This window comes from Ostrea edulis, chromosome 1 (genome assembly GCF_947568905.1).
Source record: "Ostrea edulis chromosome 1, xbOstEdul1.1, whole genome shotgun sequence".
NCBI classification, from domain to species: Eukaryota; Metazoa; Mollusca; class Bivalvia; order Ostreida; family Ostreidae; genus Ostrea; species Ostrea edulis.
In genome coordinates this window covers 90,607,920-90,631,987 of record NC_079164.1, presented here as the reverse complement: position 1 = coordinate 90,631,987, position 24,068 = coordinate 90,607,920, and the positions used below count along the sequence as shown (strand labels likewise).

The 24,068-nt window shown below is 37.6% G+C and overlaps 1 protein-coding gene across 3 annotated transcripts in view; it reads right to left on the bottom strand.

The window, feature by feature from the left end:
- Window positions 1-11,528, bottom strand: part of LOC125674988 (uncharacterized) — a 37,927-nt gene extending 26,399 nt beyond the window's left edge. Inside the window, exons 1-4 of one of the 3 annotated variants that reach the window (XM_056165557.1) lie at window positions 11,060-11,528; window positions 4,793-4,900; window positions 4,643-4,670; window positions 391-450 (exon numbers count right to left, since the gene is read on the bottom strand). In XM_056165557.1, coding sequence (XP_056021532.1) covers window positions 391-450; window positions 4,643-4,670; window positions 4,793-4,900; window positions 11,060-11,420 — 557 coding nt within the window. In that variant the 5' untranslated portion in view covers window positions 11,421-11,528. The remainder of the gene's footprint in view (window positions 1-390; window positions 451-4,642; window positions 4,671-4,792; window positions 4,901-11,059) is intronic. The other 2 variants (XM_048912451.2, XM_048912457.2) reach the window with 2 other exon arrangements.
- Window positions 11,529-24,068: the final 12,540 nt, after the last annotated feature.

Below are 24,068 nucleotides of genomic sequence, written 5' to 3'. Positions count from 1 at the left end.
GGGAGATTACCCAAGCGTGCTGAGACTTGCATTATAATAAAAACAAGAGCTCCGCAAGCTTTTTCCTACAAAGTCCCGTGGTGACCTTGAACTTTTACTCAAAAATCCAAAAGGTTCTTCCTCTTTTGATAAAAACAAATACATGTGAAAAAATCAATGAAGCAAAATATGGGGTCTGTAAAGTGTCTACAAGCTTTTCCGTTGAAGTCCCGTAGTGACCTTGACCCTAATATCAATGGGGTTCTTCCTCTATTGATAACAAAACTACCTGTAAAGTATCAAATAATACAATCTCCATAATTATACTAATTACTTGCAAGATCTACGAACATGTAGAACTGTGCAATCCACCGACAAGATGACCTGACCTACATCTGTACAGTTACTTACGTGTTTTCTTTAATTTGTTGTTCAGGTTTCGATATGTTAGGAATGGTTGTAGATTCAACACTAAGAAGATAAAAAAAAACCGACATACGTACATTAGAAGTTCTGTGTGTTGATAAGTTATTATTGAAACCTGGATGTGTTTAAATTCAGTTCTCTAAAGTAATTTATGTTCATAAATGACCTTGGTCATAGCAAATTGAGCATGGTTCGAGTTCTCAACACACTCCTGATCATCGGCAACCCTAATGCGAAATACGAGGTTTTGCTGTATCCTTAGACAATGACCAAAAACCTTGCACTCAGACATATCCACTTGTGAACTTTTACCATCCCTCCACTACAAAATAACTGTTTCACCTTGAAACAATCTAATTAAAATCAGATGTTGGATCCGCTTGCATACTCGCTACACAAACATCTAAAAACATCCCATAGAGGGTCACGTCAGAGGTCAAATTCGGTATCACTCTTGACTTATCAACAAACATTCAATGATTTTGCCAGCGGTGATTTCATTGGTCAATCGAATTTGACCTCTGACGTGACCCTCTACGGGATGTTGTTAGATGTTTGTGTAGCGAGTATGCAAGCGGATCTAACATCTAATTTCAATTAGATTGACCTTGAAAATCAATAGGGGTTATCAAATAGTCATGTACCCAAGGTGTTTGATGGCCATTGCATTACTAGTACCTACGTACGGTGTTTGGTGACCATTGGACTCGAAATTCTCTAGCAATCGGTCGGACCACAGAGTATCAGCCAACATATGACAACATGTACCCATCTTCCTGGACGGGGACAAGAGAGACAATATACTTCCACTATATGAGCCATATATCACCATGTACTACAGTGTAGCACCAGAATTCCTGGCCCAGGGTGAGGTATTTTAAAATATCTGACAAAGGCTTGCATATCCATTTTCTATATGCATTTCCCCTGTACGAAATTCATAAATTAATTTTTTTTTTTATATAATAATAAAAAGAGGCCTTACTGGTCACCTAAGTATTAGTTGAACGTATCAATAGACCCAAGGGTTATGAAATCTACAATTTTCTAGTTCAGTATATCTTGCATCTATGACTCCTGGGTCGAGGCCTCTGCTGGTGGACTCTACAGCCCAGGAGCTAAGTACTTCGTTACTAGCTTGAAAATACGGATGCATATTTAATTGCTCTGGTAAAATTTAGAAATTCATTTCAAAATTAAGGATTATCTCCCTCATGCATAGCTCTTATCCTCCAGTTTTTGGCACTGTTTTCCCCCAAAATAGCTTATTGTTTAATAGTTTATTTTTATTTCGGATTTCAAACATTTCCGTTGAGGATCACTGAAGAGACATTATTTGTCGAAATGCGCATCTGGTGCATCAATATTGGTACCGTATAAGTTTTACATCTAAGTTAAATATTCTAAAATTCAGCAGCAGTATAAAACAAGATGTGTTCGTTAAACACAAACCCCCGAAAGTGTTCATATTGATGAAAGACTTTACCTAATATAAAGGAAAATTGTAAAGAAGATTTTTGAAAACTGGTAAATATTTGACAGTTTTCGCTCCGCCCATACGGCCTCCGGGGTGCAGGAGCCCAGAAATTTAAATTTATTTCCCCCTGTCCAAAATATGCTTCAAATCAAATCTGAAAAGAATTGGAAATGTCGTTAAGAAGCTATCAAGAAGTTCAAAATCTTCAATTGTTAACGAACATTTTATATACTATGGCCATTTTGACCCCACCCTGGTACCATGTTCCCCATTCCTGGGATCATGAAATTTACAATTTTAGAGGCCGTCTGGTTCTACATGACAATGCATTTAGTTTTCCATACACATGTGTGGTTGTAGAAAAGATGTTTGAAAATTGGTCAATTTTTACCCAGCCTCTTAGGCCCAGGGCTGTATTATAAGAGTCCTGAAATTTACAATTTATATTTCCTTTTTCTCATTGTTGCTTCATACCAAATTCGAAATGAAGTGGAAAGGTAGTTACATTGTAACAAGAATATTGATCGATTTTATATTGTTTAACACCTCTCGAGAATTTATCACATATGGAATGACAGTGACAAGAAGTTAAAATATTCAATTATAAACACTTACATTTAATCACTATTACCATTTTTGCCACACCCCCGTACCAATACCCTTACCCCACAGGCCATGTAATTTACAACTTTGGAAACTATAAACCAAACTCGATAGAAAATATTAAAATGTAAATGCGAAAATCCATATCATGTCTTATTAGCCCGAGGGTTGATATGGGGCCCGAGGGCTGATATGACTTTTAGCATGTGATATTTTATTCATCATATACTGCGCTTTTATAATGCTTAGATATTGTATACGAACGGTATATTGTTTATGATGGTTTTTTTTTTAATTTTGATACGGAGTCCGGGAGATGATCTTATAAAATTATATTCTTTTTATCACATGCTGGTTACTTTCTTGGATTTTAAAGGTACATTAAAGTATATTTGGTACATTACGTTACTGTAGTAAAAACCTTGATACATACAGAATAATACATTGCCAAATCTGTATCACACTCCATGTCAACCCGAGACTCCAATATCAGCCCGAGACTCCAATATCAGCCCGAGACTCCAATATCAGCCCGAGGGCCGTAGGCTTACTTAAACCGTAAAACAATTTTAAAGTATTGCATTTTTTCCTGTCCTGTTTCATGATCGCGAGGAACAATGTTTCTCGACACCAGCAAATAACAAGAAATCCAGGGGCCGCTTGCTATAATGTATATAAATTGCTCTCACAAAGCATTCTTCCTATTTATAGTCTAAACTGAGCCAACATATCATATTTAGAGCAAAGTCCAATCATATTTCAGGATAATATTGAGAAACACAACTCCAGAACAACACTGAGTATTATGATACTAAATATAGGGAGATGTTGTACATGCAAGCCACTGTGTAGAATATTGTAGTCCAATGTACGCTACGCGAATATGTACTGTAGATATGAATGACAGCCAGCCAGGCATGGTGAGAAGAGTTTAATTCATTTGCTTTGTGATGGGGATGTTATTTGGGTATTTCATGAATTATACCTCACTGTTCACGGTTAAAGTTCTATAACTCTGGTTATATGAAGACTGACAACTGTGCGTGTAATTAGTACCATTGTTTAAAAGCATTGTATTCTTCAGTTATTACAAATTATGTAAGACACATTTTGTTTTGGTTGACGTTTTAACGCATGACGATTGGGATCTTTGATTTTAATTTCAAAACTTAAAACAAATTCTTACCAACATTCTTGACCAAAACAATTACAATTTTCCTATTTGAAATCCAACTCTGAAGTACACGCAATATAAAATGGTACACATACTGATGATACATAGACCATGTACATATACAAACTACAACAATCATGTAAATAATTACATTTATGTGTTGAATGCTGTTTTATTGTATATTAGTATGTAGATATACCAAATTAAACAAGGGTTTTGGGTGGACAATGTAAGTTAGTAAATATACTGATTTAATTGTATTGGTAACTTTTTAGTTTGGTTAATGCTTTAGACAATTGCCTGGTAATCCCTGCAGCTGGTGATGCAGGTGTCAGGTTATGTAATTTTCCCCACTTCTTAAGAACTGCAGCTTTTCTGTAGTTGGTTATGTAATTCCACACTTTTCCATGGTCTAATTTCAACCCTCTTAATGCTAATAACCAATAGAAATTGATCCTCATGATCACGTGATTTGATACAGGTCCGTAAGTGATCTTTGAATATTTGGTCATTCTCACTTACAACAGTTGTAAAGCAACATAAAATTTCAGCACACCCACCACCACCCCAGATTTCCTTCCTTACTTACATTTGTAATTTTCATTCTTTTATGTTTCATCTTTTTGCTGTATACAGTTTGTATTTTTGTGCATTTGTAATTTTTGGGGATCAGTATATTGAAATACCATTTTGTATTGTGTAATTAGCTTTTAGTCTGACCCACTATTATGTTTTATATATTTTTTTTATGATTTTCGTCATTTTCAATAAATGACATTTTTCATCACTACACTAGTATTGATTTAATTGATCATTACTCAGCAAAAACAGAGCCGCGGTGAGATTGTGCATCATGATGAAGCATAAATATAAATGTCGTGTTGAAGGGTTTCCTACGCAATTTTCCTTTAAATACAAAGGAACAAAATGTACATACATTCTGAAAAAATATACAAATAGTAATGATTTAATGAATAACTTACCTGTAAATATTTTCATAGCATGCCTTATCTAATAAACAAAAAAGTAAAATTCAATAAATAAAGAAGTCCATACTATTTGGACGCGCACACATTTATCACTTGATTATTTGTAAATGACAATACTGCATTATACATGTATTCTTTACTTACATTTGTAAACGTCTGAGGCTATGTATACCTTACTCGGACAGCCGGTGGGTGCTGAACATCTCACATAATTCAGATTGTACGTATCTGCATCCAAAACGGCACATTTACCTACAAAACCAAGATTCAGTGGGGTGGGGGTAAAGTCTAATAATAAAAGGGAAAACCCTAGTAGTTTCCGGGTCTTCTGTAGTGGGAGGGGCGTCAACGTCCATACTTAGCACACTATAGTAACACCTTGATTAACATGTCGGGGTTCCATACATCGGTTTTATAAATTTCTATTGTTGAGAATTCTTGGAACGTATTTTTACCTCTGGTAGTTTTGAAGGACATGTAAAATGTTGCAGTATTTGATTTTTTTTTCATTTGTATTGTGTAATTGTTCATTTGTATTGCAGAAAAAATCATTTATTTTGCATACTGTTTTATTAGTGTTGTATATTTTTCAGTTGTATTGTAGATTTGTTTCACTTGTATTCGATATTTTCCATTTGTACTGTATAATTGTTCATTTGTGTTGTAAAACTGTTTATTTGTATTCTATAAAGTTTTTAATTTGATCTGTTTTTCATAATTTATCATTGGTATTGTATTCGAAGGATTGTATGTTTTTTGGTTTGTTACAAAGGATTTAATCTTTAGGCTATCAAATTGGGTAATGTGCGAGATTTTCCAAGTGGTTTACCCGAGGTCCAGCCCAGGAACCATGGTATTTGCTAAATGCAATGGTGTGAAGTTCCCCCCTCGGAAACTGAAATCGCTTTTTTGTCAACACAGTGTGTGCTAGTTTGGTGGGTCTGAATGACAAAATCTTGTTGATGTGAAAAATGTCATTTATTAATGTAATACGTCTATTACGAATAGCGATATTCGAATTTTCCCTCGTATTTAACAAGGGTTGGGGCATTAAATGGACGAGTATCTTGGGGGTTGTCTTGAGACCCCCGTTAGTTTAGGTCGAAACCTTGGTGGGGCCAGGCCTAGGGGGGACAAAGTTACCTGAAATTACTGGGTTCTAGCAAAATAAAATGGCAAGGGTATATACTTTTTTGACATATTTCTAATATATTGGATATATATTTGTGAGGGGGCGTGTGCCCAGCACTAGATACGTCACTGTTAACAACATGTTTAACTAGTTGGTCGCGGTAGCTCGGAGATACACGTATATCGTTTACCTCGTTACCGGGAGGCCGTCAGTCCGACGCTGTCATGGCAGCGTCAAACCGTAGACGTAACCATACGTTGTGATTGCCCATTCGTCAAACGTTCAGCATTTACGAATCTTTCGGATATGATCTTAAAAAACATATGCTTTATGTCAGGGCCCTGAACGCTAAGCACACCGGAAGATCTAAATTTGTAGTACTTCACCTACAGCTAGTGACGTCTCAGTATAAGGGAACATTCACAAAGGGAAGAAAAACAAACAAACAAGTCCTGCCCAAAAATCGTTTGGTTAAATATCCGGGATACCTCGCTCGTTTTTAACAAGGTACTGGCTAAACTTGGTAATGAAATCCTTCGTAACAAATCCAACTAATCAACACAAATGAAAAATTATACAATACCGAAAATATACAACACAAATGAAAAATTATACAATATAAATGAAAAATCAAATATCGCAACGTTTGACACGCTATAGCTTTACCAGATTTTATGTAGTTTTCCCACATAATATTAATTAAAGAGATCAGACAAACATATTTTGTGACTAAGTTCATTTTGTTCTCAAGTTATACGTTCTGATACACGCATTACTGAGGAAAGACAACGTCAACCATAAAGTTAGTCTTATGAATTGTTTACAAGATCTAAGATTTACTCGGGGGGGGGGGGGGGGGTAATATTGTACAAGTGTTACAATATACATGAATAAAGACATGCACAATGACACAGCTGTAACAAACAGACACACAGTGATGCATGTTGGGAAGTACAACAGGAAACTGCATTTCTACTCACAAGTACATCTATATAGTGTCCATCCAGTGAATATGTATATAAGTCAGGTTATATATGCCCATATGCCTTGTCGATTACCCGAGTATTAGTTATAAGGATCACAGTCCCCAAGGACTACATGTCTAAACTATAGAGAGAAAAGTCATGTTCTGAATAACTAAGCTAATAATTCTAATATTTAGCAACAGTACGAAACAAGATGTGTTCTTAAAACCCAAATGCCCATAAAGTGCCTATGTTACATTAACACTATTTTCAACCCATCCTAGAGTCAAAAGTCTTTAGTTGCAAAATTCACATTTTGGTACATCTTTTTCTGCATTCCCTAAATATGCATTTAATTTTAATACAGTATCAGCAAAATTAAAGAGGTCTTTCAAATGATAAAGATAATAATCACTATAATAATTTTGGCCCCACCCTGGAACTAATTTACAATTTTGGTAAAGGACTAGCAGACTTGCTCCTTTTAAATACATGTATTTATTTAAATTCAATTTACATGTAGTATGAATAGCATTAAAGAAGATGCAAGTTACTTAAATGTTTCACACATAAACTGTATACCAAGTTTGTTCTTGCCCTGGAGTCAGAACTTCTACCCCCAGGGATGAGTTAAAAAATGATGACGGATACTACCTGAAGCAAAGTTCTACAAATTATGGCTTAAGAAAAACACCATATGTAAGAATGTTCACAGGGTTTGTGGTACTCTTGTTACGCTTTGACCTCTATGTAGAGACAAAGCATACTACTAATATGAGTGTCAGTTCAATACACATGTACATTGTACCATTATTTACATCGTATGTATCAATGAAAAAATAAAATGAACTGCCTTTATGAAAGGAGAATTGAATCGATACACACCTTTGACGCATTCAGAATCATTGTACATTCCAAAGTTTATTTTAAAATGCATGCTAATGATATCCCAACGAAGAAGCCCGATTGGTTTAATTAGATATGGATATCGTATAAACTTACCAGTTTTACAACATTGTAGTTAGTCTGTATTAACTAAAGCAGTTTTTTTTTCGTTAGCAACTTCCATTTTACAATATCAAACGGTCAAAGCTAACTGCATTGTTAACAAGAGACCCATGGGTCACATCGCTCACCTGAGTCACCTTGGCCCATATCCGAAGACTTTCCATATATATTTGCATGTAAAACCTTAGTCCCTATTATGACCCAAACTACCCTTTGCAAACTTGAATATACACTATGTCAGAAAGCTTTCATGTAAATGTCAACTTCTTTGGCCCAATGGTTCTTGAGAAGAAGATTTTTAAAGCTTTTTCCTATATTTGTATGTAAAACTTTGACCCCCCCCACTTGTGGCCCCATCCTACCCCCCGAGGGCCATGATTTGAACAAACTTGAATCTGCACTATGTCAGAAAGTTTTCTTGTAAATATCAGCTTTTCTGACTCAGTGGTTATTGAGAAAAAGATTTTAACTATATATTTGTATGTAAAACTTTGATCCCCCTTGTGGCCCCATCCTACCCCCGGGGGCCATGATTTGAACAAACTTGAATCTGCACTATGTCAGAAAGTTTTCATGTAAAAATCAGCTTTTCTGGCTCAGTGATTATTGAGAAGATTTTTCCTATATATTTGTATGTAAAACTTTGATCCCCTATTGTGGCCCCATCCAACCCCAGGGGCCTATGATTTGAACAAACTTGAATCTGCATTATGTCAGGAAGCTTTCATGTAAATCTCAGCTTTTCTGGTTTAGTGGTTCTTGAGAAGAAGATTTTCAAAGTTTTTCCCTATATATTTGTATGTAAAACTTTGACCCCCCCCCCCCTTGTGGCCCCATCCTACCACCGGGGGCCATGATTTGAACAAACTTGAATCTGCACTATGTCAGAAAGTTTTCATGTAAAAATCAGCTTTTCTGGCTCAGTGATTATTGAGAAGATTTTTCCTATATATTTGTATGTAAAACTTTGATCCCCTATTGTGGCCCCATCCAACCCCAGGGGCCTATGATTTGAACAAACTTGAATCTGCATTATGTCAGGAAGCTTTCATGTAAATCTCAGCTTTTCTGGTTTAGTGGTTCTTGAGAAGAAGATTTTCAAAGTTTTTCCCTATATATTTGTATGTAAAACTTTGACCCCCCCTTGTGGCCCCATCCTACCACCGGGGGCCATGATTTGAACAAACTTGAATCTGCAATATGTCAGAAAGCTTTCAGGTAAATTTCAGCTCTTCTGGCCCAGTGGTTATTGAGAAGAAGATTTTTAAATGACCCCACCCTATTTTTGCATTTTTGTGATTATCTCCCCTTTGAAAGGAACATGGCCCTTCATTTGAACAAACTTGAAAGCCCTTCACCCAAGGATGCTTTTGGCCATGTTTGGTTGAAATTGGCCCAGTGGTTCTGGAGAAGAAGTCGAAAATGTGAAAAGTTTAACAGACAGACAGACGGACAGACAGACGACGGACAAAAAGCGATCAGAAAAGCTCACTTGAACCTTCGGTTCAGGTGAGCTAAAAACATTATGCATTTCAGTGTCAAAGAATGGTGGTTTTTTTTTTAAATAAAAGCTACAAAATGTATACCTTATTATCCCTGATTGATAACACACCTTATTAAATTCCTTTTAAGCTCACATGGCTTGACTACATAGTGGATGGGAGTTTGGACTATATCTGAATTCAACACAAACATCCTACTCTATATAACTTAGTATAACTGTCTATGGCTGAAATGTCATAGCGACTCCACCTTTCCACAACGCAAGACTCCAATGTCTTTACACTAATAAACTTTTCATTTCCGGTTATCAAAGGCATCTGAATAAAAAACACGCTTTCACATACTAAGCAGATATACACGTACTACATCGTCATAATGGCCGACTTCCGTTCACAACATGAATGACAAGTATTCTGAGAGTATTGCATAGTAATTAATGGTCCTCTACCGGGCGCAATAAATTACTGAACCGCAACAATATTCAAAGTTGACTATGTAGGTTACGGTAAAGAGGAAAATTGGGGAACCAGGATAGGAATGGTTGGAAATCAACTTAAACTACTATCTGTACCATGTTGTGACAAAGCATTTAATGTGACAAATATGAAATGGAATATCTGTAAGCACAACAAAACAAGAAGTCCGAAATCTAGTAATTCATGCTATTTTTCTAAGTCCAAGGGCAATAACTTAGTGAAAAATCAATGAACCGAAACAAAATTCGAACCTGATCTGTAACTTGTTATGGCAAAACAATATACCAAATATCAAATGAATATCTGCAAGCACAACCAAAAAACTTGGTATAGCAAAACAATGTACGAAATATGAAATAACCATCTGCAAGAACAGAAAAAAGTGCAGAAAACTGATTTGCCGGTAGTGGTGGATACACACCTAAAGTCCCATCAACATCACTGGTAGGGGACAAGTGAAAATATCACCAATGTTTATATATTCCTTTAAAAGTGCCCCTGTTTAGCTGGATACATGTAGCTCAGTCGATAAACGTGTCGACTGCTGATCTGTAGATCCAGCAGGAGTTTTGATTTTTCCCCCAGATTACTTTTTTACTAAATAAAGTAAATTTGAAAATTTTAAATTTAAAGACATTCTTGTACACATCCTCTGCTTTCCATCCATATGTAAAAATTATAAGGTACCAATTTTGATGCACCAGATGCGCATTTCGACAAAGAATGTCTCTTCAGTGATGCTCAACCGAAATGTTTGAAATCCGAAATAACAATGAAGTTTTAGAGCTATTATAGGGAAAAACAGTGTGCCAAAAAAGTGGAGTCAAATTCGTCTAAGGATAAGAGCTATGCGTGAGGGAGATAATCCTTAATTTTGAAATGAATTTCTAAATTTTATAACAGCAATTAAATATATCACTCATATCAAATTTCTCTGGTGTGTTATTTCTCCTAAAAATCGTGTGAATGAAATGTGTTGATCTCTCTAGGTTTCCATAGAAATAATGGAAATTCCCACTTCAAGCATTACATCTACATGTACTTTCGTTTTATTCCTACTATTTTCAAACAACTCTCTTATCTCAAAAATAATTATGAAGCACCACAAGGATTGATTGTTTGGAGTCCCTCTTGAGAATGTTTCACTCATGGAGACGTTGAAGCATACGGAATGTTTCCTTGATTATAATCACTGATTAATGCATTTTCTAACATGAACTTTCGATTAAGTAATAAATTCCCCTCGCATGCATATCTAATGATCAATACATAATGTAGGTTCAAAAGAGAAACGAAATTCATTATAAAATATAAGTATGACACACACCTGCATTTGACATTCCCACTATCGTACATATCTCCCCGAATTTCCCAGGTTGATCCTCAATGGCGGCGCACATGAAATCGGGTGTTTGGTTTTGACACTTCTTTTCCTGTGCGCGATTTTGCCATTCTTCCCCGCTTTTGGGACACAACATAACTCTTTCAAAGTGGTTATTAGAACCCACACAATGTAACATTAGTAATAAAAGAAGAAACGGAAAGACGTGGAGGTTTACTTCCATTTTCACTGCATTTAAAGCTAGAGATAAATACTGCGCAACATGCACACCTGTAATACTAAATTTTGTGTCTACAATACTCGGTTCACTAAGTATTGTAACAGGCTGGCCTCTAGTAATCGTCATCACGTACAATCACAACTTCTTTATAGATCAAATGTTTATTTTCTTCACAACAATGCATAAAGATACCCAAAACTGTGTTGGTCCATCATTAAGCAATGTCACCTGGGAATCACAACCCGTATATAATCATAGCCTTTCACAGGGTCTTATGAGTGGTGGGAGATAGCTCAAGGTTTCAGAAGAATGAGAATAGCATTGTACAGTAGAGGGGAATATAAGGGGAATAACTCTGGCAAAGAGAATCTACATATAGGATACTTGCTGTCAGGAATTAATTATTACTATAATAATAATGTTCAATAACTTTGGATTGTCAGGAATTAAAGTGTAAGAAAATAAGATGTCAGGATTTTGCAGTTGTCAGGATTTCAATTGTCAGGATTCTGCAGTTGTCAGGATTTCAATTGTCAGGATTCTGCAGTTGTCAGGAACTTGTCATGCAAGGTGAAGATAACGAACAGTGATCAATCTCATAACTCCTACAAGCAATACAAAATAGATAGTTGGGCAAACACGGACCCCTGGACACACCAGAGGTGGGATCAGGTGCCTAGGAGGAGTAAGCATCCCCTGTTGACCGGTCACACCCGCCGTGAGCATGAATTTGTCAGGATTCTTCAGTTGTCAAGTAATTATAATTTATCCAAATATTAGATAGGAAAGAAGTATTGAAAAGTTTCTTTATAATGATTATGATCTCTTGTCAACAAATTCATTTTTGTACCCAAGTTTCTCTCAAATTTTGTCCTGACACTGATGTGCTTGAGACAGCTATCTATCTAAATTGAGCTTCTTCCTCCCTTATATAGTTTCAGCAGCTAGGAATTAGCCAATCAAATTACCCAATTTTCCTGACAATTCCTGACAGAAAAACTTATTTTAAATCATGCAATAAACACTGTCATCTTTATACAAAAATGATATGCAAGTAAAATTAATTGATGCAATAAAAATAATTGAATAACTTGCCTAGTTAATTGATTCAAATAGATGCTGAATTCACTGCACTATATTTTGTGACTTCACTACTAACAAGGAAGAAAATGTATCCTTGGGCATGCAACAAAATAAAATGGGACTGTAATGATAACAATTAAAGACTGAATCATATTGACTAAATCTTATCATCTATGTGAATTCTAAATGAAACAACAACACATAGTAGCCATACGGTAAGTTTGTATCACTTTGAATTAATGCGCCAACTTCACTGTTGATGATGTCATACAATGGCAGCCTCTATGTACTTAACTCTATGTGCACCTAAAATAAAAATATGTAGGATATATGAATTAAACATAGGATATAGACCAAACAATCTATGGGATATTGCACACAGGTAAGTGTACTAATTAATAGTCATTGATTGTGAACTGTAGGATGCATTTCATTCATAGAAAACATGTGGAAAATAAAATACAGCTGGACCTCATGTTTATATACAATAATAAAAAAACCAATCTCTGAACCAACGCAGTCAAAGAACAATAATAAACCATGACAATTCAACGATGGCATTATAGCTTTCCACTATATACAGTAAATGTACAGTTTTTCTTTAAATTGGAATTTCACATTCTGTTGTGCAACTATAGATCTAATGCACAAAATATGTATCTAAAGGCCACCCCCTTCCCAAACACACAAGAAAATTTGTTAAGAAAGACCTGTCTATTACAGTATTAGATGACAATCAAATATAGTTTGTTTGGTCTTGATTTGTAATACATGTATCAACATTTCACATGGTAGTATTCAGACAATAGGAAACGGGTTGAAAAAAAAAACAAAAAAAAACAACAAAACAATCTGCACTTTGTGACAGCAGAACGACCGCAGCTTCAGACGGATTACCTCGATTTTGTGGTCCCGCCATATCTAGTTCGTCAATACAACCTCGCATTGGGTCAAATGCTGTCTGACGTGTTTCATACCGATTTTTAAGCCGTTCTTGGCACACTGATTTGACTGCAGATAACTCCGTTTACCTGATCAGGATATGGGGCTCACGGCGGGTGTGACCGGTCAACAGGGGATGCGTACTCCTCCTAGGCACCTGCTCCCACCTCTGGTGTGTCCAGGGGTCCGTGTTTGCCCAACTATCTATTTTGTATTGCTTGTAGGAGTTATGAGATTGATCACTGTTCGTTATCTTCACCTTGCATCTGTTTGAGCCGTTTTGCAGATCCATCACTGAAGGAATCAAATATTGGATTGTCTAATAATTCAATACCTATAAAATATAACAGCAATGATTGATTGATTGTATCTTGTTTAACGTCCTTCTCGAAATTTTTTCCACTATACAGTAAATGTACAGTTTTCCCTTTCAATTGGAATTTCACATTGTGTTGTGCAACTATAGATCTAATGCACAAAATATGTATCTAAAGGCCACCCCCCTTCCCAAACACACAAGAAAATTTGTTAAGAAAGACCTGTCTATTACACTCCCCCCCCAACTTAATTTATACATAATTCTCCGGAATTAAAGAAAAGTCCACATCAGTATGATGATGTCTCTCATGACCTGGGTAATCTCAGTCGCACATTATGATCCTCGATCATTCGCATGATGTCCTCACCAGTTTTATCCCTGGAACTGAAAGCACTTTCCAATATATTCAAAAACTTCTCCTGGCTTGGTCTCTTGAGTCCATGATTGACTATTTCCTGAAGGGTCTTATAATTATAGAGTCTCATATTGACTTCACAAGTGTTCTCTTTTGGAAGTATGGGCATGGCAGTACCAGGAAGGGCTAGGAAATTGTAGCAGGAAAGGGGGTAATTCTTGTCTGTAGAGTAATCCAGGTTGGTCTTTGCGTGAATGATATTGACAGCCATCTCCCATGCGTATAACTTCTGCTCTGGCGTGAATGCTTCCCACTTCTCTGGTGACCAAGTGCGAGGTACTGGTCCATCCAGGATGTTGATTGGTTGGACTCCTGTCCACTCCCTCTTGACTGGTGGTAGAAGGGGCATTACTCCATGTCGCAGGAACTTGAGGGCCATGCTCTTCTCACTGCTCTCACCTGATCCTGATGTCTCCAAAATAGTGGACTCAGCTGCTGGAACGAAAAGGGAGATCTCCGCGGGAAGCTGGTCTAAGGATTCTGATGCTGTTGGATTACTCTCCTCTTCAGGCTACTCCTGTGGTGCTATGCTTTCTGGTTCTCTACTCCCTTCTTCTATAACTATTCTCTCCACAGGCTGCTCTGAGATTTGTTCATTCCCCTTTAATACCGGTTCTTGATTTAAGGGGTTCATATTCGCATTGTCACTACTGGTCCTGATGTCTTTCTGTACTGCTTCTTCCTTCTGTTCCTTGCTTCTTGCACCAATTACTGTTCCTTCCTTCTTCTTGTTGGATTACTCCTTCTTGCTCTTCATGTGTTCTTTCTCACTGTGCCGCTTCACCAATTGGTCTTTCTCATCATCTCTCTTTCCCTTTCCAAGTACTTCTCTGCGATTCTCTTTCTGATTGATTGTTCTATCAAACAGAGGTTGAATTCCCCTCTGAATACTCCTGATGTCCCTCTCATACACTCCAATAGCATCAGCTATTACTCTGGAGAGTCTGGAACCGGGGAATTTGACACTGATGAAAAATGGTGGTGTTACTTCACACCCACGAACTCTCCTAAAAACTGCAGCCATTGTCTTGGGGTCAGAGTACAGGGGCCTTAGCGTAACCTGATACCACAGTGTATGTTCCTCTGAGTGAATGATAGCTCTCAATTCCCTGTCATGGTTGACATTACAGAGGATCATGCTGTCATTCACTTCAGGTTCCTCTGGATGGTAATGTTTTCTCTTTTTGAGTTGTGGCTCTCTGCTGCACTCATTTTCATCATGACCAGGCTCTCTTTCTTTTTCCTCCTTCCAGCTGCTTTCCCACTTTTCTTGTGTTTTCTTACTGATCTTGGCCCTCTCAAACCATTCTCTCGCATACTCCCTGGCCTTGGTGGCTTGCAGAGTGGTCCAGGTGGTAGGTGTGACTAGTCTCCTATAATCCTTTGGAAAAACATATAGCCAATAACCACTGTTTTCTGAGAAGAAAGTTTTTCCCAATCCCTGGACCATATGTTTGGAAGTGGCATGCTCCTTGAGTGGATCTTTTAAATAATTTCTCCTCAGGACAGAAGGGACAAATCACTCGTAAACAGTTGTGGTCCCGGCTTGGCATGTGGTTTTTCCGGCTCCGTAACGAAGTGAACACCTCATTACATTTCCAGCAAGAAATCTTTGCTATGGATGACATCCTAAAGAAATGTAGTGATAGGCATCGTAAGGCATGGAATAGATGGTATCTTTATATATTGAACTTGACAACCAGAAATCCTTGTCTGTCACGTCATTGTCAAACAGTCTTGGGTATACATCTGGGGATAGGGTGTAAAGTATGGGAAGCTCTTTTGTCTTTGTTTTTTTATTCAAACAATATGGACAGCATATGGATATGGCAGGTGGTAGTGGTACAGCAGTTCAACAGATAACAACTCCCAACAAAATCATAAACACGACCAATATCACACCATTTTGTCCCTAGACAAATGACAACTATGGAACTCCTACTGAGTACATATTGCTACGAATCTGATGGAACATAAAAAAAGGGAAATAAAAACATCTCATTGAGAACCTCTGGGTGATCAGTCCAGTCTTCTCAACCACGTAGCATCAACATCACCAAGCTTGGACTTTATCTTCTGTTAGACCTCAACTTCTACCACTTGTATTACCACTACTAATACTAATTACATTCATCTGTTGTCTCAAAGGCCTGCTGTCTACCAAACTGCCGAATCCATCCAGGTACATTCCTGCCATGATAACTCGCCAGACGATCAATATGGTACACCTTAGGAGTCTGAGACCGACTTCTTTTGACCTTGTATGTAACATCATCGATACACTTGATCACCACAAAAGGACCCTTCTAAGGTGAAGTTAGTTTACTGCATACTCCCATGGTTCTGACTGACTCGTAAATCCATACAGGTTGACCTATTTGTAGTTTCCTCTTCTTGGCTCTTAGATCATATGCTCTTTTCTGGTACTGAGATCTCTGTTTTAAACATTTCCTTGCAGCTTCGTGTACTAACTTAAGTTTAGCCTTGAGGCTCTGTACATGATCATCTTCCCAGCATCCCCCATTATCTGGTTGTCCAATGACTGCTTGTAAAGGCATAATTGTCTCCTTGCCCAATGTCATCTTATTTGGTGTTTGGTTTGTGCTGGCATGAACTGAGGATCTATAGGCCATCATGACTTGCTATAGATATTCATCCCACCTTCTTTGATCTTTTCCACAGTACATAGTTCGATGAAACCTTTCAATATTTTCATTTGACTGCGGACGTAGTGCAGTGGTCCTAGTTTTGTCAATATTCAAAAGTGTACAAATGTTCTGAAATATTTCAGATTCAAAGTTACTCCCTCTATCTGAGTGAACCTGAAGAGGACATCCAAAACGGCTTGTGAAATTGTTGACAAATGCTTTGGCTATGGTACTCGCTGTTTGGTCTGCCAAAGCAATAGCCTCGGTCCATTTAGTAAAGCAGTCACACATGGTCAATATGTATTTATTTCCAGAGTTTGTGAGGGGCAATGGTCCAAATATATCTATTTCTATTTGCTCAAAAGGCTCTCCAACCAGGTAACTTCCAAGTGGAGGTGGGTTATTTTTCCTTGATTTCCTTGCTGAACATTTATGACAGGTTTTACAATATATTTTGACATATTCCTTCATCCCAGGCCAGTAAATTCCATTCTTTAATCTTCCAAATGTCTTGTCTACACCAAGGTGCCCAGAGGATGGTATATCATGCACAAAATGCAGTAAATCTTGCCCTTTTTCTCACTGGTACAATCAGCTGGATGAACTGTTCATCAACATCTTTTTCCCAAATTCTGTATAACACTATCCCAAAAATTCTAAGCCTATCCCACTGAGTCCATAGAGTCTTTAGATGAGAGTTGCCTGATGACACATCTTCCCACGCTGGACGGCCCTTCCCTGCTTCTAAGTTTAAAAGTAAAATGCACATCTCAGAATCTGCTAGTTGCTGTAATCTAAGTTCATCCAGGGTCCAGCCAAGCAGTGTTAATTGACTTTCTTTAAATCCATCAGCCTCTTGGAATTGCTGTCTGGTAATGGCTCTTACAGGATATGATTCAAGTGGGTTACACGCATAGTCCTCCTCATTTTCAGACTGTAGTTCATCAGAAGGTGCCTGTTCCTCAGTTAAATCATCATGTTGATAGCTGTTCTCCTCTTCTCGCTGACAAGATCGGCAAGGATTCCGACTGAGAGCATCTGCATTTCTGTGTTGATAGCCAGGGCGATGGGTAACTTGCAGATTATAGGTCTCCAGGAACTGCAGCCATCTTGCAATCTGCCCAGTAGGAATTTTCAAGCTCTTCATCCAGCTCACAGCTGCATTATCTGTCCTAAGGATTACATTTTGCCCATACAGATAGGAATGAAAGTTGTTTAATGCCTTTACTACAGCTAGTAGCTCTTTCCTAGTAACACAATAGGATATTTCATGTTTGTTTAGGGTTTTGCTCATGTAAGCAATCACTTGTTCTTTGTCATCAATATTTTGAGATAAGACAGCTCCAATAGCATATTGACTTGCATCAGTGTCTAAAATGAATGGGACATTTGGTTTTGGGTAACCTAGAATTGGAGATGTCATTAGTGCCTTCTTCAGTTTCTGAAAGGATTCTTCCTGCTCAGATGACCAAACGAACTGAACTCCTTTGTCACAAATACGATGGAGAGGCCTTGCAATATATGCAAACCCTTGGACAAAGCGGCGATAATATGATGCTAGTCCTAAAAAGCTCCGGATGGCTGAGATCTTGTCAGGATCTGTTTGTATTCCCTCCTCGGATACAATATGTCCAAGACACTTTGTGCTTGATTGAAACAAAATACATTTACTAGGCTTTAATTTCAAATTTGCATCACGCAATCGAAGGAAAACACGTTTCAGTCTCTCTAGAGTTTCATCAAAATTTGAACAAGGTACAATAATATCGTCTAGGTATAACAGGCAATCCTCCCACTGTAATCCTCTCAAGACATTTTCCATTAACTGCTCAAAAGTAGAAGGAGAGTTTGTGAGACCAAAAGGCATGACAGTGAATTGGTAAAGGCCTTGACTTGTAGCAAATGCAGTCTTATCCTTGTCTTCTGGTGACATCCCAATCTGCCAAAATCCTGAGTTGAGGTCAAGACAGCAGAACCATTTCATACCACTTAAGGGGTCCAAACACTCATCTATTCTTGGTAATGGGTAGGCATCTCTTACTGTGACTTTATTCAAGGTCCTGTAATCAACGCAGAATCTATGTGTGCCGTCTTTCTTCCTTACTAGAACTATATTAGAACACCATGGGCTGCAGGATGGTTCTATAACACCAAGTTCCAACATTTTCTGTATTTCTTTTTGTTCTGTTTCTCGTTTTCCAATAGGCAGGCGCCTACATGGTTGGCGAACAGGAGGGGCTGATCCACTGTTGATTCTGTGAAGTACTTTATCAGTTCTGCCCAAGTCATCAGGGGATTTAAAAAATATATCTTGAAATTGAACAAGCTGCTCTGACAGTTTGAGTTTTTCATCTGCTTTTAAATTGATTGAGCTTTTGGTATAGAGTTCCTGTACATGCCGAGGTAGAACGTCAGACACATTATCCAACTTTGCAAGATTGCAGGGACATTCCTTAAGAGTGTGAAGGTAGACTGACTCACAAGGTACTAGTTTCTGACTTGGATGTAGCTATACTGTTTCGCTGGATATATTGATAACTTGTATTACTGGGCATTCCATTTCTATGTCAATCAGACCAGGTGTAATTATGAGTTGATTGTAGAGGATTCTATTTCCATCAACCAGTCCAGCAGTGCTCAGATGGTGGAGTCCAGTTACAGTAACAGGAATAAGCTTACCAGACAGGGGTGGTATATCTGTGTTTTCTTTAATGTGGACTGCACAGACTGTGTCAACTTCACCTTTAACCTAACAAGGATACAGATTGTTACCAAGTTTCATGTCCATATGTCTGTAGTCAACTCGATCTACATGTTCAACAAGGAAGTCCTGGCCCAGAATCACGGGTTGCTTTATGTCACAGATAATGGTTGGATGCTTAATGTTTTGATTTTTGAAAGAAAATTCATATATGGCAAGGCCTTTTGTGCGTAAATGGCTCCCATCAACTCCCTTCAATACCAAATTTGTTTCCTTTACTGCTGGTTTTGAACTCTCGGGTATTCGTTCACGTATTGACATAGATACTATCGTAGATGTAGAGCCATTATCAATCAAGAAATCTATTGGAAAGCCATTTAAGAATCCTGATGTATAAATCCATTGTCCCATTTTCCTGCTCTTTCACCACAATCTCCCATATCTGTAGGCCCTTGATTTCCCGTCATCTCCTGGCCTAGTGAGATGGCGGGTAGAAGTTTCCCGACTTTTGCCTTGTCTGTGAATTAGCACCTCCCTGGTGTGTAAGATTGGCATTCCTTGTAGGACACTGTCTGATGAAGTGATTGGGGCTACCACAACCATAGCATTGGTTTCTGGCTTGTCCACTTTCTCTAGGTCGACTGTGTCTCTGATGTTGCCCTTGTTCAAAGCGGGACAATATGGTCTGCAGAGATTTGGAAATTTCACTATCAGGTCTTTGAAGATCTCCACCGACCATCCTAACTGTTCTTCTCTTTCCTGTACCATCTCCAAGTATTGACTCGTACCTCTCTATGATATCGACTGCTTGTGCTACTGTTGAACAATTTCTATCGATACAATGACACTTCATCTCAAGGGAAATACATTTGTAGAGTTGATTAAGTGCCAGACCTTCCTGGGCCATGCCATCAAGGTTAGGATAGACTCTCTGAGACATCTGCCGCAGGTCATCTCCTAGGGCTGCAATTGATTCTTCTACTTTATGTTTTCTCCCCTCTAGCCTAGAAAGCCATCTGCTCTGTTGACGCAAACTGCCAAACCTCTGACTTAATTCTGTCACTAAGGTTGAGTAACTATACTTTTCAGCCATTGAAAGACTGATATTAAATGTGCGTGCTGGTCCGCGTAAACTTGCAGCCAATGCCAGCACTTTTTCTTGTTCTGTCCATCTTCCTAACTCTGAACACAGTGTAAAATGGCTAATATATTCTTCCCAGTCCTCAGATCCACTATATGGTTCAGGTTTCACTGGTAGACCTGCCTTCTTGGAAGCTGGCTTTTCTACATGGCAATCGAAATTCATGGGATGACACTCTGCTCCGTAGTCATCTCTTGATCTGGTCACTCTTGGTTCTTGGTCATCTTTTTCTTGATTAAGGTTTATGTCACCTTGTCCCTGTTCATTTTGGGCTTCCTCTGATCCTTCTTGTTGATTGAAGAATATTTCATTATCTAAATCATTTGCCATCATTGCGAATGTCACCAATAACACAATCTAAAACATATTTACAATTTTTATACAAAGTCTTAAACCTCACTCATAAAAGCTTTCTTGCGTAGGTTCGAATCGTGGATGTCACTTTGGACTGTGACATCCCACTTCTGACACCAATTTGTAACAGGCTGGCCTCTAGTAATCGTCATCACGTACAATCACAACTTCTTTATAGATCAAATGTTTATTTTCTTCACATCAACAATGCATAAAGATAACCAAAACTGCGTTGGTCCATCATTAAGCAATTACACCTGGGAATCACAACCCGTATATAATCATAACCTTTCACATGGTCTTATGAGTGGTGGGAGATAGTTCAAGGTTTCAGAAGAATGAGAATAGCAATGTACAGTAGAGGGGAATATAAGGGGAATAACTCTGGCAAAGAGAATCTACATATAGGATACTTGCTGTCAGGAATTAATTATTACTATAATAATAATGTTCAATAACTTTGGATTGTCAGGAATTAAATTGTAAGAAAATAAGATGTCAGGATTTTGCAGTTGTCGGGATTCTGCAGTTGTCAAGTAATTATAATTTATCCAAATATTAGATAGGAAAGAAGTATTGAAAAGTTTCTTTATAATGATTATGATCTCTTGTCAACAAATTCATTTTTGTACCCAAGTTTCTCTCAAATTTTGTCCTGACACTGATGTGCTTGAGACAGCTATCTATCTAAATTGAGCTTCTTCCTCCCTTATATAGTTTCAGCAGCTAGGAATTAGCCAATCAAATTACTCAATTTTCCTGACAATTCCTGACAGAAAAACTTATCTTAAATCATGCAATAAACACTGTCATCTTTATACAAAAATGATATGCAAGTAAAATTAATTGATGCAATAAAAATAATTGAATAACTTGCCTAGTTAATTGATTCAAATAGATGCTGAATTCACTGCACTATATTTTGTGACTTCACTACTAACAAGGAAGAAAATGTATCCTTGGGCATGCACAAAATAGTTCCAAATTATGTAACAAGAAAATGGGATTGTAATGATAACAACAATTAAAGACTGAATCATATTGACTAAATCTTATCATCTATACGAATTCTAAATGAAACAACAACACATAGTAGCCATAAGGTAAGTTTGTATCACTTTGAATTAATGCGCCAACTTCACTGTTGATGATGTCATACAATGACAGCCTCTATGTACTTAACTCTGTGTGCAACTAAGATAAACATGTGTAGGATATATGAATTAAACATAGGATATAGACCAAACAATCTATGGGATATTGCACACAGGTAAGTGTACTAATTATAGTCATTGATTGTGAACTGTAGGATGCATTTCATTCATAGAAAACATGTGGAAAATAAAATACAGCTGGACCTCATGTTTATATACAACAATAAAAAAACCAATCTCTGAACCAACGCAGTCAAAGAACAATAATAAACCATGACAATTCAAGAATGGCATTATAGCTTTCCACTATATACAGTAAATGTACAGTTTCCCCTTTAAATTGGAATTTCACATTCTGTTGTGCAACTATAGATCTAATGCACAAAATATGTATCTAAAGGCCACCCCCCTTCCCAAACACACAAGAATTTTTTTAAAGAAAGACCTGTCTCTTACAGTATTAGATGACACTCAAATGTCGTTTGTTTGGTCTTGATTTGTAATACATGTATCAACATTTCACATGGTAGTATTCAGACAATAGGAAACGGGTTTAAATTATTAGTTTTTTCTAATCGAATATTTGTATGATTCAATGCAAAATTTATTTGTCAAACAATCTAATTGTTCAAACTGACTGCGAAAGAGGTCTATTTTTGAAAAAAACCAACAACAACAAAACAAAACAAAAACCAATCTGCACTTTGTGACAGCAGAACGATCGCAGCTTCAGACGGATTACCTCGATTTTGTGGTTCCGCCATATCTGTTTGAGCCTTTTGCAGATCCATCACTGAAGGAATCAAATATTGCATTGTCTAATAATTCAATACCTATAAAATATAACAGCGATGATTGATTGATTGTATCTTGTTTAACGTCCTTCTCGAAGATTTTTCACTCATATGGAGACGTCACCAATATCGGTGAAAGGCTTCAAATTTAGGCCTATGCTCGTCGCCTACGGCCATTGAGCAGTGAGGGTTCTTTAGCCTATAAAATATAACAGAGAAATTGTTAAAATCCACCTATGACGTCATTCTTTTGTTCGAACACTCCATTATTTTTCAGGAATGGAGAGTTCGGAAAGTAGGTCAACCTTTATACACGTAGATATAAATCCATGCAACAAAAGAATGAAAAACGTAAGACATGATTAAAATTTAGTTTTTATTAATGTTTACAGTGGATTTTAAGTGGGTCAATGTACTCGTATCACTCCATTCCTTAAAAGCAATGGACTTCGGGGCCTCGGTCCATTACTTTTAAGGAATGGAGCGATACGAGTACATTAACCCTTACGTAATGACCTGCATGTGCTTTCATAGCATTTGCCCGACACTTACTTTTGTAAAACAGTTTCAACATTCTAAACATTGCAAAGAATTTGTATTTATTATTACTTCACTAAACTCAGGGTTCCAAATTACCGCTCGCCCACTCGCATTGGCGACCGTTCTTTGCTTGTGGGCGCCCCAAATTCCTGTTCTTGTCGCCCACTTGGCGACCGTAAATGTCCGATCAAAAGTTTTCTTTCGAACCGTAATTGTCCGATCAACACTTTTCTTTCCGATCGATCCGAGTCCTACTATAATCGAAGTTCAATTTCCGGTTTAGTTTTGGCCATGTGGAGATACATTGCTGGGGTCTCAAACCCCCAAAAACGTAGGCCAGAAGTCGAACAGAAAGATTACTTCAAAGACTACGAAGCAAAAAGAACAAGTTTATTTCTTCCTAAGTGGAAAGAGGGAAGGTTATGGCTGGAGGACGGAGATATGGGGATGATATGTGCGGTCTGCAGGAAGCACGACTCGAAAGGTTCAAACTTTACGACAGGCTGCTCAAGTTACAAACTAGATAGCATTGTGAAGCATGAAGTTTCCAAATCTCACAAAAGGTCGATGGAAATTGAGGATAGTCTGAAGACGCCCGTGTTAGAATCGGATGCTGTGAAAATAATCACGTCCCTGAACTCGGATGTTTTGACTAGGTTGACGAAAATGTTTCGGACCTGTCA